Genomic DNA, 14,932 nt, shown 5'->3' with positions numbered 1-14,932 from the left:
AAATACATACAAAACAAAACCCCCTGCCACGCCCTGACCATTCTACTATGGCAAACGACCTCTTTCACTGGTCAGGACGGGACACTTGGTCGCAAATGGGTCTTCCAAATGGACAATGACCCCAAGCATACATCCAAAGTTGGGGCAAAATGGCTTAAGGACAACAAAGTCAAGGTATTGGAGTGGCCATCACAAAGCCCTGACCTCAATCCTATAGAAAATGTGTGGGCAGAACTGAAAAAGTGTATGCGAGCAAGGAAGGCCAGTTACACCGGCTCTGTCAGGAGGAATGGGCCAAAATTCACCCAACTTGTTGTGGGAAGCTTGTGGAAGGCAACCTGAAATGTTTGACCCAAGTTAAACAATTTAAAGGCAATGCTACCAAATACTAATTGAATGTATGTAAACTTGTGACTCACTGGGAATGTGATGAAAGAAAGAAAAGCGGAAATAAGTCATTCTCTCTACTATTATTCTGACATTTCACATTCTTAAAATAAAGTGATGATCCTAACTGACCTAAGACAGGGCATTTTTACTAGGATTAAATGTCAGGAATGTTATGTTTATTTTCTTGGACCTCATAGGTATTTATTTCTGTATCTTATTGCTGTAGTTGTGGTAAATGAAGTGACTGAAAGTCAATTACATTTTGACAATGGAAATGAAAATGTCAATGACGTCTGTGACTCCACCGGCCCTGTGGTGTGACAACGGGACAAGGCTATTGGCCTGAAACCTGTGCTTTTAATCATGCTGTGTGGATGAATGTTTGCTTCCCAGCAGGAATTACTCCAAAAGTAGCCTTTATTCTGAATGACTCTTTAGCCATTACTAATGTAAATGGTACTTAGCCTAACATAAAATATGTAAATAATTTACCATCCAGCACAAGAGTACAAAATGTCACTTCTATGACCGCATTAGTGTTGTTTTGATCCCAGATTGCCAATGAAATTTGAATAATCTGATTATAATCCCCATTACATGTAATCCATTACTACCCAACCTGCTCAGCTCCAGAAGACCCAAGTAAGGGCCTCCAGCCCTCTCGGAAGCGGAGAAGCTTGCCCACGTGCAGGCTCTCCATACCCAGGGTCTCCCTCATCATGCTGGGCTCAACTGTATACAACAGATCCCCGTCAATCTGCTCCCTCTCGAAGGCCTGGCAGTACTGGTCCAAGTTGAGCAGTCGCAGGCAGGAGCACACCTGTGCCACACTCAGGTCCCGTAGATTAGAGGGCACCTCTGCTAAGGAGCAGAAGAGTGGGTGCCATGAGCCGCCAGAGTAGGACTGGGAATTGTTCTCCAATGATGGAGAAAGGGGTGGAAGTTTGTGTCTAGCTATTTGTAAATATTGTGGTTTAGGGGGTAGAGGTGGGGGTCTTGCTGCTTTTCTCTGTAAAGTAGGAGGCTCGGTTGTCTCATAGTCAAGGTGCTGGTAGAGGTTGATTTCATCACCCTGGTTCTTCAGGCTCATGTAGATTGGCTTCACCTCCATGTATTCGTGACCCTTTTCAATCAACTGTTGCTTATTCAAAATGGTGATATCTGAAGAGGCAGACTAGGTTTTAGTTATTTTGAACATTTACATCTATGAATGCCAATTAGGATATTTATGTGCTACAACATCTAAAAGGAATAGTGAGGTCACAAAAATGTATGTTCTGATAGCACAATACAGGAGTCCCACAGGGATTTGTACCTGGTCCCCTCCATTTTACATTTCTGATTTCTCAAATGCAAGGAGACGTGCAGCATCCTGCATCAATTATTGCTTCATTGATAGTGTATGTTGACTATGTGGCAAACTAAATTTCTCTAAAACTGAGAAAACCAGTTTAATCCCTGCCTTTTCAACTGTGCCACGCTCAAACCAAACAGGCATAAAAGTCTCCTTGTACATTATATTGGAAATCAGAACAAAATTAAAGAGGACTGAGTACAAATCCCTGTGGGACTCCTCTGGGTCTGCTGTAGTGTGGTGTACTGATGCTATTGCTGATCCACACTTAGTAAATTGTCAACCACTATAAACGTTCTAAGGTGAGGTATGTGGTCACTCACCAAAGGGAGGTGTAATGTGACAATACTTTTTTCATGCAGAGTGCTGCGGTGTACCTTGAAAGATGAAAAGGTTCCTGAGGGCCAGTTCATCAATCTGCCCCCCCAATGTAGCACAGGCATCCTCGAACTGGCCCTGATCGAGTCCCTCCAACCCCTCTGCCAGTGCAATACGCACCTCCTTCATATACATGGGCAGCACCAGAGGAGTGTGTCTGGAGAGGATTCCTGCATAACAACAACACATAATGAATAAGTTATTGGAGACTAAATCTGTCCTTCTCTTGGTCTCCATGCTAAACTGAATAGATGAAAAGGTTACATATTTTCAAATGCAAAGTTCTCACTATTTGTGGTAAAAGGCTATATGACAAACATACATATTTGAGGTCACCATACAAATTACCTACTGTAACATTCAGAACAGGTTTCAATTAATGATAAATACGATTTCTTTACAAATAATGCAATCCATGAATACCTTTGCTGCTGAAAGGAAACCCAATTAAGAGCTGCTCCTCATAGGTGCGTGTGATTGTCAGTGTGTCCAGCCTATGACCTCCTGATAGCCACGGCAGGACGAGTGGCATTATTGGTTGGATGATGACTGGCAGTGGGTTGGACTCCAAAATAGCCTGAAGACTGATTGGTGGTCCTATGGGTGATTGCCAAAAAGACCCATTTTGCAATGGTAACTAAGCTATCATCCTCAGAGTGTTTGAAAAGAGGTTGTAGAGTCACCTCACTTAACTGTGCGACTCACCTTCTCGTCTATCATTTCTGATTATGTAGAAGCCTACAGTGGAGATGGTGACAGGTAGGGACAGGACTTTCCCATGTTTGCTCTCAAACACTGCTCTCTGCTGGCAGAGCAGGGAGTGGACCATGATGTGCTTTGGAAAGTTGGGGTGGGAGGTGATAAAAACATAAACATGAACCACATAAGAACTGCACTTAATTTCAAGCGGTAATAATACGTGACATGTTGAAAGCACCAAGCTGTCTGTTTAAACGACTAGCACACAGCTCAGACACCCATGCATACCCCACAAGACATGCCACCAGAGGTCTCTTCACAGTCCCCAAGTCCAGAACAGACTATGGGAGGCGCACAGTACTACATAGAGCCATGACTGTATGGAACTCTATTCCACATAGGGTAACTAATGAAAAAAATAGAATCAGATAAATAAAATAAAAATATAAAAATACACATTGAACAGCGGGGGCCGTGAAGCAACACAAACATAGGCACAGACACATGCATAAACACACGATAACATACGCACCATACACACACGTACACATGGATTTTGTGTTGTAGATATGTGGTAGTGGAGTATGGGCCTGAGGGCACACACTTAGTGTGTTGTGAATTTTGTAATGAATGTATTGTAATGTTTTTAAAATTGTATAACTGCCTACATTTTCCCGGACCCCAGGAACAGTAGCTGCTGCCAAGACAGCAGCTAATGGGGAACCATAATAAATACAAATACAATTACAAAATACATGACTGAGTGAGTGGAGAGATTCTTTCATATACTCTCATAAGAAAAGGCTTTGCAAATCAGAACACTTGAAAAATACTGATTCGGTCGATAAAAGACAGGCTTCTTTTCAAAGTTTACAAACCTACAGTACAGTATTACAATACAGTCCATTTTTAGAAAGATAAAGTATTAAAAGACATTAATTATTTGAACCTCTAACCACTGTGCTAAAATAGCTTCAGGCAGTTGATAATATCACTAGGTATCAAAGGAAAGAAATCCCACTCACTGTGCTTGAGCTGACACTGTCCAGTTCCTGTTGTCCAAGAAAGCCCACCGTCACATTGATGATCTTAGGAAAGGAGTCCTTGAATTTTTCAGCAAACTCTCCAAGATTGTATTCTTGACATCCCCAGTGTAGTTTGCTAGTGTCCATGTTCATTTTTGCAATTGGAGGAAGTGGAATGTTCAGGAAGGTTAACAAATGATTAATAAGCAACAAAAGCTTTCCCAGACCCATTTCCTTGTAACCTTTGAAATGTTAAATACCTATGTAGCCCTACACTGTAGATAAACAACACACTCAGCAATGCTTTGTCAACGGTATCTACAACGCACACAGTGCCTTCAGAAAGTATTCATTCCCCTTGGCTTATTGCCCATTTTGTTGTGTTTCAGCCTGAATTCAAAATTGATTAAATATATTTCTTTTCTCACCCATCTACACACAATATTCCATATTCCATAATGAAAAAGTGAAAACGTGTTTTTTGAAACATTTTCAAAAAATAATATATATACCGTATATCTCATTTACATAAGTATTCACACCCTACTTTGAAGCACCTTTGCCAGCGATTATAGCTGTCTTTCTGAGTAAGTCTCTAAGAGCTTTCCACACCTGGATTGTGCAACATTTGCCTATTATTCTTTTCAAAATTCTTCAAGCTCTGTCAAATTGGTTATTGATCATTGCTAGACAACCATTTTCAGGTCTTGCCATAGATTTTCAAGAAGATTTAAGTCAAAACTGTAACTCGGCCACTCAGGAACATTCACTGTCTTCTTGGTAAGCAACTCCAGTGTAGATTTGGCCTTGTGTTTTACATTGTTGCCCTGCTGAAAGGTGAATTAATCTCCCAGTGTCTGGTGGAAAGCAGACTGAACCAAGGTTTCCTATCGAGTTTTTGCCTGTGCTTAGCTCCATTCCGTTTATTTTTTAACCTGAATAACTCCCCAGTCCTTCACGATTACAAGCATACCCATAACATGATGCAGCCACCACTATGCTTGAACATATGGAGAGTGGTACTCAATAATATGTTGTATTACTTAAGTGCCTTGTTGCAAACAGGATGCATGTTTTGGAATACTTTTAGTCTGTACAGGCTTCCTTCTTTCCACTCTGTCAATTAGGTTAGTATTGTGGAGTAACTACAATGTTGTTGATCCATCTTCAGTTTTTTCATATCACAGCCATTAAACTCCGTTCACTGTTTTAAAGTCACCATTGACCTAATGGTGAAATCCCTGAGCGGTTTCCTTCCTCTCCGACAACTGAGTTAGGAAGGATGCCTGTATCTTTGTAGTGACTGGGTGTATTGATACACCATCCAAAGTGTAATTAATAACTTCACCATACTCAAAGGGATATTCAATGTCTGCTTTTTTGTTTTTGCCCATCTAACAATAGGTGCCCTTCTTTGCTAGGCATTGTACAACCTCTCTGGTCTTTGTAGTTGAATCTGTTTTTGAAATTCACTGCAAATAGTCTGGGTAGCCATTTGAATAGCTGTTCAGGAGTCTTATGGCTTGGGGGTAGAAGCTGTTAATAAGCCTTTTGGACCTAGACTTGGCACTCTGGTACCGCTTGCCATGCGGTAGCTGAGAGAACAGTCTATGACTAGGGTGGCTGGAGTCTTTGACAATTTTCAGGGCCTTCCTCTGACACCGCCTGGTATAGAGTTCCTGGATGGCAGGAAGCTTGGCCCCAGTGATGTACTGGGCCATACGCACTACCCTGTGTAGTGCCTTGCGGTTGAGGCCGAGCAGTTGCCATACCAGGCAGTGATGCAACCAGTCAGGATGTTCTCGATGGTGCAGCTGTAGAACTTTTTGAGGATCTGAGGACCCATGCCAAATCTTTTCAGTCTCCTGAGGGGGAATAGGCTTTGTTGTGCCCTCTTCACGACTGTCTTGGTGTGTTTGGACCATGATAGTTTGTTGGTGATGTGGACACCAAGGAACTTGAAGCCCTCAACCTGCTCCACTACAGCCCCGTTGATGAGAATGGGGGCGGCCTCGGCCCTCCTTTTCCTGTAGTCCACAATCATCTCCTTTGTCTTCATCACGTTGAGGGAGAGGTTGTTATCCTGGCACCACACGCCCAGGTCTCTGACCTTTGCCCTAGTCTGAGGTCCTGAACACTCTGGAGCAGGTTTTCATCAAGGATCTCTATGTACTTTGCTCCATTCATCTTTCCCTTGATCCTGACTAGTCTCCCAGTCCCTGCCGCTGAAAAACAACCCCATGCTTCACCGTAGGGATGGTGCCAGATTTCCTCCAGACGTGACGCTTGGCATTCAGGCCAAAGAGTTCAATCTTGGTTTCATCAGACCAGAGAAACTTGTTTCTCATGGTCTGAGAGTTCTTTAGGTGCCTTTTGACAAACTCCAAGCAGGCTGTCATGAGCCTTTTACTGAGAAGTGTCTTCCATCTGGCCACTCTATCATAATGGCCTGATTGTTGGAGTGCTGCAGAGATTGTTGCCCTTCTGGAAGGTTCTCCCATCTCCACAGAGGAACTCTGGAGCTCTGTCAGAGTGGCCCTCGGGTTCTTGGTCATCTCCCTGACCAAAGCCCTTCTCCCCTGATTGCTCAATTTGTCCGTGCGGCCAGTTCTAGGAAGAGTCTTGGTGGTTCCAAACTTCTTCCGTTTACTAAGAATAATGGAGGCCACTGTGCTCTTGAGTACCTTCAATGCCGCAGACATTATTTTCTACCCTTCCACAGATCTGTGCCTCAACACAATCCTGTCTCAAAGCACTATGAACAATTCCTTCGACCTCATGGCTTGGTTTTTGCTCTGACATGCATTGTCAACTGTGGAACCTTTTATAGACAGGTGTGTGCCGTTCCAAATCATGTCCAATCAATTGAATTTACTACAGGTGTAGTAAATCAAGTTGTAGAAACATCTCAAGGATGATCAATGTAAACAGGATGGACCTTTGCTCAATTTCTAGTCTCATAGCAAAGGGTCTGAATACTTATGTAAACAAGGTATTTCTGTTTTTTTATTTTTAATACAAACATTTCTAAAAACCTGTTTTTGCTTTGTCATTATGTGGTATTGTGTGTAGATTGATGAGTTTTTTATTTATTTAATCAATTTTAGAATAAGGCTGTAGCGTGACAAAATCTGGAAAAAGTAAAGGGGTCTGAATACTTTCCGAATGCACTGGTTTGAAGCACCAGGCAAATAAATCATTTTAATATTCCTTCATCTCCAGAACTCTCGAGTCCTTTAGCCTCTTAAGTCGCCCTGTCATACTATCAGTGAGCCATCCCATGTAAGTAGCTAAAAACCTGGCAACTGGTCCCAAACTTTACTATTTGACCTTAATGACCTGCACCGCTACTTAGCAGGATGAATTCAACCAATGCAGAGTGCTATGTTAATGCCTGATACCAAGACCTCTGACTGTGAAAAGTGATGAAATACTTTTCATATCTGGTGCTGTCAGGACTATGTAATCTGGAAAGTAATGCTGCATCTGAAGGGGGAGATGTGCTTCAGCATTAAGCCCAGGGCCGGCCCGCTCATTAGGCAGGGTTAAGCGGCCGCCTATGGCGACAGATTGACAAGGGCAGCGTTTTCTGATCTAAACTGACCAAGATGCACCTCCAACAACACATAAAACATCGCATAATTCTGCCCCAAAATAATGACATTTTCTCTCAGCCAGTGGCATATGGGCTTTTTATGTGTGCGCCGATGCTGCCCTGTAATAAGCAGTGCCCACTTTGTCAAATTTGCCCTTATTTATCTTGTCCATTCCCAGGGCGCCTCTCCAGTGTGCTGTTGGAGAGATGCATCACCGCAGCACTCCACCAACATTCCGTAAAAATAATTATCTAACATAAATCATGTAGCAGATATAGCATATGGTTGAAAGAGTATGTGGTATTTTTTGTATGTGGTATTTTCTGTAGCATACAGGCTGGAGATAAAATGTGTGACAATGTAATGAGACAGAAACTTTCTACATCATGCTCGTTTCTCCAATCAAATTACCTAACCTAAATTGCGCCCAATCAAAAAAGAAATGCGCTGACATGTTAACAAACAACATATCCTAAAAACAGTACAGGTCAAAGTAAATGGAACAATATGGAATGGACAATCAGGCTACTCACAACGGCTGTCTATGAGTTTCATCCCATTGGCTAGTTTGCGTCCGTCAATTTTTGACAAGTTGATCATAGCGAAAAAGAAAATACTTCTGCATTTCACACTGTGTAAACACATTGCAAATAGGCTCAGGATAACTCCTTCTGATAAAGTTGGATAGCTGATATGCAGAGGTTAAATAGGCATTTAATTAGTCACAGGAATGAGGACTAATAAAGCCAATGCAACGGCCTGTTTTACAAATGGTGGACTTACCATATGGATGGGCATTCATAAGATTCCATTGCAGCCTACATGGTAGGCTACACCCCAGTAAGCACGGACCGACACCGACGTCTTTTGGACGTCTTTCTTTGGTCCTGTCCTGACCGTCCGTCTTTTTTTGGTGTTTTACAAATGGTAGGCATACCACAAAAATGGGCATTCCTAAAATTACATTTCAGCTGACACTGTAGGCTACATCTCAGTAAGCACGGACCGACGCTGATGGCTTTTGGACGTCTCTTTTTGGTCCTGTCCGGACTGGACGTCCACGGACATTGGTTTTTGGTCAGGTCTGGACCAAATCTGAACTAATCATAGATGTCTATGTTTGGTTCATATTTTGTCCGGTCTGGACCAGCCTTGATTTGGCCCAAACTTATATGTCTAAAAATGCTCATTCAGAACCGAAAATTAACCTGATTTCAATGTCCGGAAAGGATGTCTTTTCACCTTTCATTCAAAACCTAAATTTAACCTAACTTCAACATCTATAAAACGTATTTTAGACATCTTTCCAACATCATTTTGCTTACTGGGACTTTTCTATATTAGCAGGGGCATCATTTTTTTTTGTCTTGCCTAGGGCGCAGAACAGCCAGGACCGGCTCTGCATGAGACAGAACGCTTGCTCTGTCCAGACAGTGAGCAAAGCAAATTTGACTAACGTGACTAATGCATGACTGGAGAGAGGAGAGCTAGGTGAGTGGTGAGATGTATATATTTTAGTCCTAAAGTCATGTGCTGGATCTTTTAAAAAGTTATTCATGTGCGAGAGATATGTTACATCATGCAACGAGTCAGCCTTACATGATGAGTAACCATGCTGGAACTCATAGATTGAAATCTACTACTAGGTAATTAAATGTTTGTTCAGATGCCCCATTCCTTTTTTCCTAATAACCATTGCAAACACATAATGCAAAGACAAACTCTGTCTTTGTGTACCGTTGTATGATATTTTCACCCACTTGGAGGAATATATGTAAATATATATGTAAATATCAAACGGGACATCATGGTTTAAATCTCATGCCCTCGCAAAATCAATATTGGCATTAGTGCAGCTCAGCACGTGGAACAAAACTTCCCATGGGGCTACACGTGCAGGATATGAGAGTGAGCGTGTGGGTGTAGAGGGCGTGGTGTGAGGGTTCTGCATAACGAAAGGGTACTCAGAAAGTCAAAGATTAAAAAATATCTGTAAGATCAAGCAGAAGCTAATGAATCAGTGAGGAAATAATGAGGCAAGTCTCCCACTCAGAGAAAGCAGTTTCAACTGGGAATTAGCTTCAAAGGGCTATGCACACACTGGTGGAAAGAAGAACGACGATTTGATGAAAGCACAGCAGAGAGAGATTTTATTTGGTCTCCATTCAGACTACTTTACAGTTCTGCTTGACCGGAAGGAACATCAAACTGCTGGCCTGACCCTCAACTGAGAAAGAACTGGGATATCAGATAAAACTTTGACAACTTTGGAGAGAAGGAGAATTCTCAACAAGGTGGTTCATCTAGGGGCAATCAGCAGTTGCTACATCAATTTTTGGACTTAATTAGATGTACACATTGAGTCTTGAAGAATAAAACATATAAATACCTCATGAGCTTAGTTCAACTGTCGTTCCCCGTCAGAACCTAAAATATAAGCTTGTTTTACTCCAATGTTTGTAAACAAAGTAAATGTAAACAAACACTGTAAAGCCTAAAACTATAATTGTGATATCATGGATGGTTCCATACGCATAAAAAGCTTATTTCTCCCAGAGTTTGTCCACAAATGAGTTTACATCCATGTTAGTGAGCATTTCTCCTTTGCCAAGATAATCCATCCACCTGACAGGTGTGGCATATCAAGAAGCTGATGTAACAGCATGATCATTACACAGGTGCACGTTGTGCTGGGGACAATAAAAGGCCACTCTAAAATATGCAGTTTTGTCACACAACACAATGCCACAGATGTCTCAAGTTTTGAGGGAACGTGCAATTGGCATGCTGACTGCAAGAATGTCCACCAGAGCTGTTGCCATAGAATTGAATGTACATTTCTCTACCATAAGCCGCCTCCAATGTCGTTTTAGAGAATTTGGCAGTACATCCAACCAGCCTCACAACCACAGAACATGTGTAATCACGTCAGCCCAGGACCTCCACATCCAGCTTCTTTACCTGTGGGATCGTCTGAGATAAGCCACCTGTACAGCTGATGAAATTGTGGGTTTGCACAACTGAAGAATTTATGTACAAACTATCAGAAACCGTCTCAGGGAAGCTCATCTGCGTGCTCGCCATCCTCACCAGGGACTTGACCTGACTGCAGTTCGGCGTTGTAACACTTCAGTGGGCAAATGCTCACCTTCAATGGCCACTGGTACGCTGGAGAAGTGTGCTCTTCATGAATGAATCCCGGTTTCAACTGTACCGGGAAGATGGCAGACAGCGTGTATGGCGTCGTGTGGGCGAGCAGTTTGCTGATGTCAATTTTGCGAACAGAGTGCCCCATGGTTATGGGGTTATGGTATGGGCAGGCATAAGCTACGGATAACAAACACAATTGCATTTTATCAATGGCAATTTGAATGCACAGAGATACCGTGACGAGATCCTGAGGCCCATTGTCGTGCCATTCATCCGCCGCCATCACCTCATGTTTCAGCATGATAATGCACGGCCCCATGTCGCAAGGATCTTCACACAATTCCTGGAAGCTGAAAATGTCCCAGTTCTTCCATGGCCTGCATACTCACCAGACACATCACCCACTGAACATTTTTGGGATGCTCTGGATTGACGATGTGGTCGACAGCGTGTTCCAGTTCCCGCCAATATCCAGCAACTTCACACAGCCATTGAAGAGGAGTGGGACAACATTCCACAAGCCACAATCAACAGCCTGATCAACTCTATGCGAAGGAGATGTGTCGCGCTGCATGAGGCAAATGGTGGTCACGCCAGATACTGACTGGTTTTCTGATCCACGCCCCTACCTTTTTTTTAAGGTATCTGTGACCAACAGAAGCATATCTGTATTCCCAGTCATGTGAAATTGATAGATTAGGGCCTAATGAATTTATTTCAATTCATTTCAATTTCAAGGACTGATTTCCTTATATGAACTGTAACTCAGTAAAATCTTTGAGATTGTTGCATGTTGTGTTTATGTTTTTGTTCAGTGTACTTTCCACATAATGTTCCACTAAAACTGCAATGAATGACACATAAAATAACTGATCTTTCCCTCGGGTGGCTGTGTTAACTGTTTCTTTGGAGGCCCCTGCCTTTGGCCTTGAGCTGCTTGTCAGGATGAGGGATAGTGCAGACACCGTGAAGAGCTGCGAGTGACATGGACTTTAAATTTCAGGCCGTGGGAACACCAGGAGCCTGTTCTGTGCCCGGCGTCTTCTCTGTGTTGTCTGGGGAAATATTTTAGACATAAAAAGCACCTCTTGTGTATAATAAACAGCCAATATGGACAAGTGGATAAAGAGACGTGACAGTTTCAGCCATGTAGATAGGCCTGTCTGGGGAAGAAAGACAAAACAAAATGTCCCCCTGGGCCTTCTGAGGACTGTGTGGCCTTTGACCTGAGTCATCATCTCACTCATCTCAATTTAACAGAGTAAGTTTAGATGAACATTGATGTGACCTGACAGTTTACAAGTTCCACTGACAATTATAACATGTTTAATTGTGTGTTTTTCTTGTTAGTGAGTTTTCATCTGGCACAATTAAACAAACCTCTCAATTACAGTGACAGATCCTGTCAGAGAGCCTCCTCTGGGCCTAGAACATCACATGTCGCTGCTATTTTCAAACTGCCAAAGAATGATGTTCAACATGCAGTGGAACAGACAAGTGTTCTTGAGACACGTCAATAATTTTATTAGGATGGGTGAGGTGAGGTCAACTTTGTAGAAAACTCTATAGCAAACTAAATGCTAAATTAAAGCAATACCAAAAAGCAATTAGAAGCGAAACACTGAATGAGTGTGCTAACTGATAAGAGACCCTGTCTTGTTCATGAACACATTGGTCTGTGAACTTTCCCTTTGATCAATGGAGGAAGTCAATATGATTGATTTTGTTGTTACGGAGGTGAATTGCTATTTCTGTCTCTGGGGGTGAATTGAGATGGATTGCATCAGTCTGTGTTTTTTCAGTCCTCTCGTCTGGTAGTGACGTAGGTTCTCCTCTATCACTACTAGGAATACATGACTAATTCTGAATAGGTAAACTAATCTCTATGAGATTTCCCTGGTAGTCTTGCTCCTTTTAAATAGTTGTTTCTTCGCATAAGGGATTGAAGAGGGAAGCTGTCTCAGGGTTGTGGGTTTGTTAGAGAAAGGGGTGGAGGGATAGATGCGGTGATGGGATGTGAGCTCAGTGAGTTTTGAAGACGGGCTATGAGGGCAGAGCTAAGCCGATCGTGGGGAACCAAATCGTGCCTCATAGCCAGGCGGAAAGTGGCAGAGGAACAAGGGGATGATTTTAAACCCCTTTACTCACCCCTCTCTGGATGGTTATTTATAGCAGGTTTTACAGCACTGAAAGTGCAAAAGCCATTTTTACTGTGCCCCTGGCACATGGAACTGGCAAATAAGATTTGGCTTTCATCTCTGATGCTTTTGCTTAAGACGAGAGTACATGATGCCGAACCCTGATTTAAATAAACTCATATTTTGGGTAAAAACTGTGAATATCAATGCAAGATTTAAGTGAAAGTTTGAGTGACATACTTGTGATTCAAGTTGGTAATCTGCCCTATCTAATGATGAGAAATAGGCTACAAACACATACAGTGCATTCAGAAAGTATTCAGACCCCTTGACTTTTTCCAGATTTTGTTATGTTACAGACTTTTTCTAAAATTGATTAAATAAAATAAAATCCTCATAAATCTACACACAATACTCCATAATGACAAAGCAAAAACAGGTTTTTAGTAATTTTAGCAAATGTATTAAAAATACAAAACAGAAATACCTTATTTATTCAGACCCTTTGCTATGAGTCTCTAAATTGAGCTCAGGTGCATCCTGTTTCCATTGATTATCCTTGAGATGTTTCTACAACATGAGTGGTCCACCTGTGGTAAATTCAATTGATTGGACATGATTTGGAAAGGCACACACCTGTCTATATAAGGTCCAACAGTTGACAGTGCATGTCAGAGCAAACCATGTTACGGCTGTCATAGAGAGGGGACCAAAGCGCAGCGTGGTAAGTGTTCATTATATTTATTAAACAATGAAAACACTAGAACAAAGAAACAAACCGAAAAGCCAAACAGTTCCGTCAGGTAACGAATACAAAACAGAAAATAATAACCCACAAAACACAGGTGGGACAAGGCTGCCTAAGTATGATTCCTGATCAGAGACAACAATAGACAGCTGCCTCTGATTAGGAACCATACTCGGCCCAACACAAAGAAATACAAAACATAGAATGCCCACCCCACACCCTGACCTAACAAAATAGAGAAATAAACCGTCTCTCTCAGGTCAGTGCGTAACAAACCAAGCCATGAGGTTGAAATGATTTGTCCGATAGAGCTCCGAGACAGGATTGTGTCGAGACACAGATCTGTGGAAGGGTATCAAAAAATATCTGCAGCATTGAAGGTCCCCAAGAACACAGTGGCCTCCATCATTCTTAAATGAAGAAGTTTGGAACCACCAAGATTCTTTCTAGAGCTGGCCGCCCGGCCAAACTGAGCAAACGGGGTAGCAGAGCCTTGGTCTGGGAGGTGACCAAAAACCAGAGGGTCACTCTGACAGAGCTCGAGTTCCTCTGTGGAGATGGGAGAACCTTCCAGAAGGGCAACAATCTCTGCAGCACCCCACCAATCAGGCCTTTATGGTAGAGTGGCCAGACGGAAGCCACTCCTCAGTAAAAGGCACATGACAGCCCGCTTGGAGTTTGCCAGAAGGCACCTAAAGAACTCTCAGACAATGAGAAACAAGTTTCTCTGGTCTGATGAAACCAAGATTGACCTCTTTGGCCTGAATGCCAAGCGTCACGTCTGGAGGAAACCTGGCACCATCCCTATGGTGAAGCATATGGATGTTTTTCAGCTGCAGGGACTGGGAGACTAGTCAGGATCGAGGGAAAGATGAATGGAGCAAAGTACAGAGAGATCCTTGATGAAAACCTGCTCCAGTGCGTTCAGGACCTCAGACCGGAGCCAAGGTTCCCTTTCCAACAGGACAACAACATGAGCCAGAGCCCAGACATGAACACGATCTAACATCTCTGGAGAGACCTGAAAATAGCTGCACAGTGACGCTTCTACTGAGAAGAATGGGAGAAACTCCCCAAATACAGGTGTGCCAAGCTTGTAGCGTCATACCCAAGAAAACTTGAGGCTGTAATCGATGACAAACGTGCTTTAACAAAGTACTGAGTAAAGGTTCTGAATACTTATGTAAATGTAATATTTCAGGTTTTAAGTCATGCAGTATGAAGGAAGTTAGAGGTAGTTTTGCTAGCCAATGACTGGAAGTCTACAGGTACAGCTAATCTTGGGTAACACTTGTTAGCATTGGCTTGCCAAACTACCTCTAACTTCCTTTATACTGCACGCAGAGCCATAAAAATGGTATCCACAAGTTCATCTGACTCTGGGTAAGTAGAAACTGCTTAATCTCACAGTAACCGTCCCCCATCTCAATCAATACTGATTGGCCTGGGGCCCT

At 42.6% G+C, this 14,932-nt stretch overlaps 1 protein-coding gene across 2 annotated transcripts; it reads right to left on the bottom strand.

Annotated features, from left to right (window-relative positions):
* Positions 1-489: 489 nt before the first annotated feature.
* LOC115197335 (uncharacterized) lies at positions 490-4,157 on the bottom strand. Of its 2 annotated transcripts, XM_029758744.1 has the most exons (5): positions 3,847-4,155; positions 2,828-2,957; positions 2,546-2,719; positions 2,122-2,292; positions 490-1,551 (listed from the first exon to the last, which is right to left on the bottom strand). In XM_029758744.1, exons 1-5 carry the CDS (start codon positions 4,075-4,077, stop codon positions 1,001-1,003), a joined length of 1,257 nt encoding a protein of 418 aa, XP_029614604.1. In that variant the 5' UTR covers positions 4,078-4,155; the 3' UTR covers positions 490-1,000. The 2 variants fall into 2 exon arrangements, with proteins under 2 accessions (XP_029614604.1, XP_029614605.1); XM_029758745.1 differs by lacking the exon at positions 2,546-2,719 and having other exon boundaries at positions 3,847-4,157.
* Positions 4,158-14,932: the final 10,775 nt, after the last annotated feature.

The sequence above is a fragment of the Salmo trutta genome, chromosome 7, assembly GCF_901001165.1.
Source record: "Salmo trutta chromosome 7, fSalTru1.1, whole genome shotgun sequence".
In the NCBI taxonomy this organism is placed as follows: domain Eukaryota; kingdom Metazoa; phylum Chordata; class Actinopteri; order Salmoniformes; family Salmonidae; genus Salmo; species Salmo trutta.
This window is presented reverse-complemented; position numbering and strand designations above follow the sequence as displayed.

Bases quoted from the DNA above. Each gene is read 5' to 3' on its own strand.
- LOC115197335 (XM_029758744.1), bottom strand. From the start codon at position 4,077: ATGGGTCTGGGAAAGCTTTTGTTGCTTATTAATCATTTGTTAACCTTC. The intron at 2,720-2,827 runs GTGAGTCGCACA...AATCACCCATAG, and splicing joins CAGAAATGATAGACGAGAAG to GACCACCAATCAGTCTTCAG. The intron at 2,293-2,545 runs GTATTCATGGAT...GTTGTTATGCAG, and splicing joins GTTTCCTTTCAGCAGCAAAG to GAATCCTCTCCAGACACACT.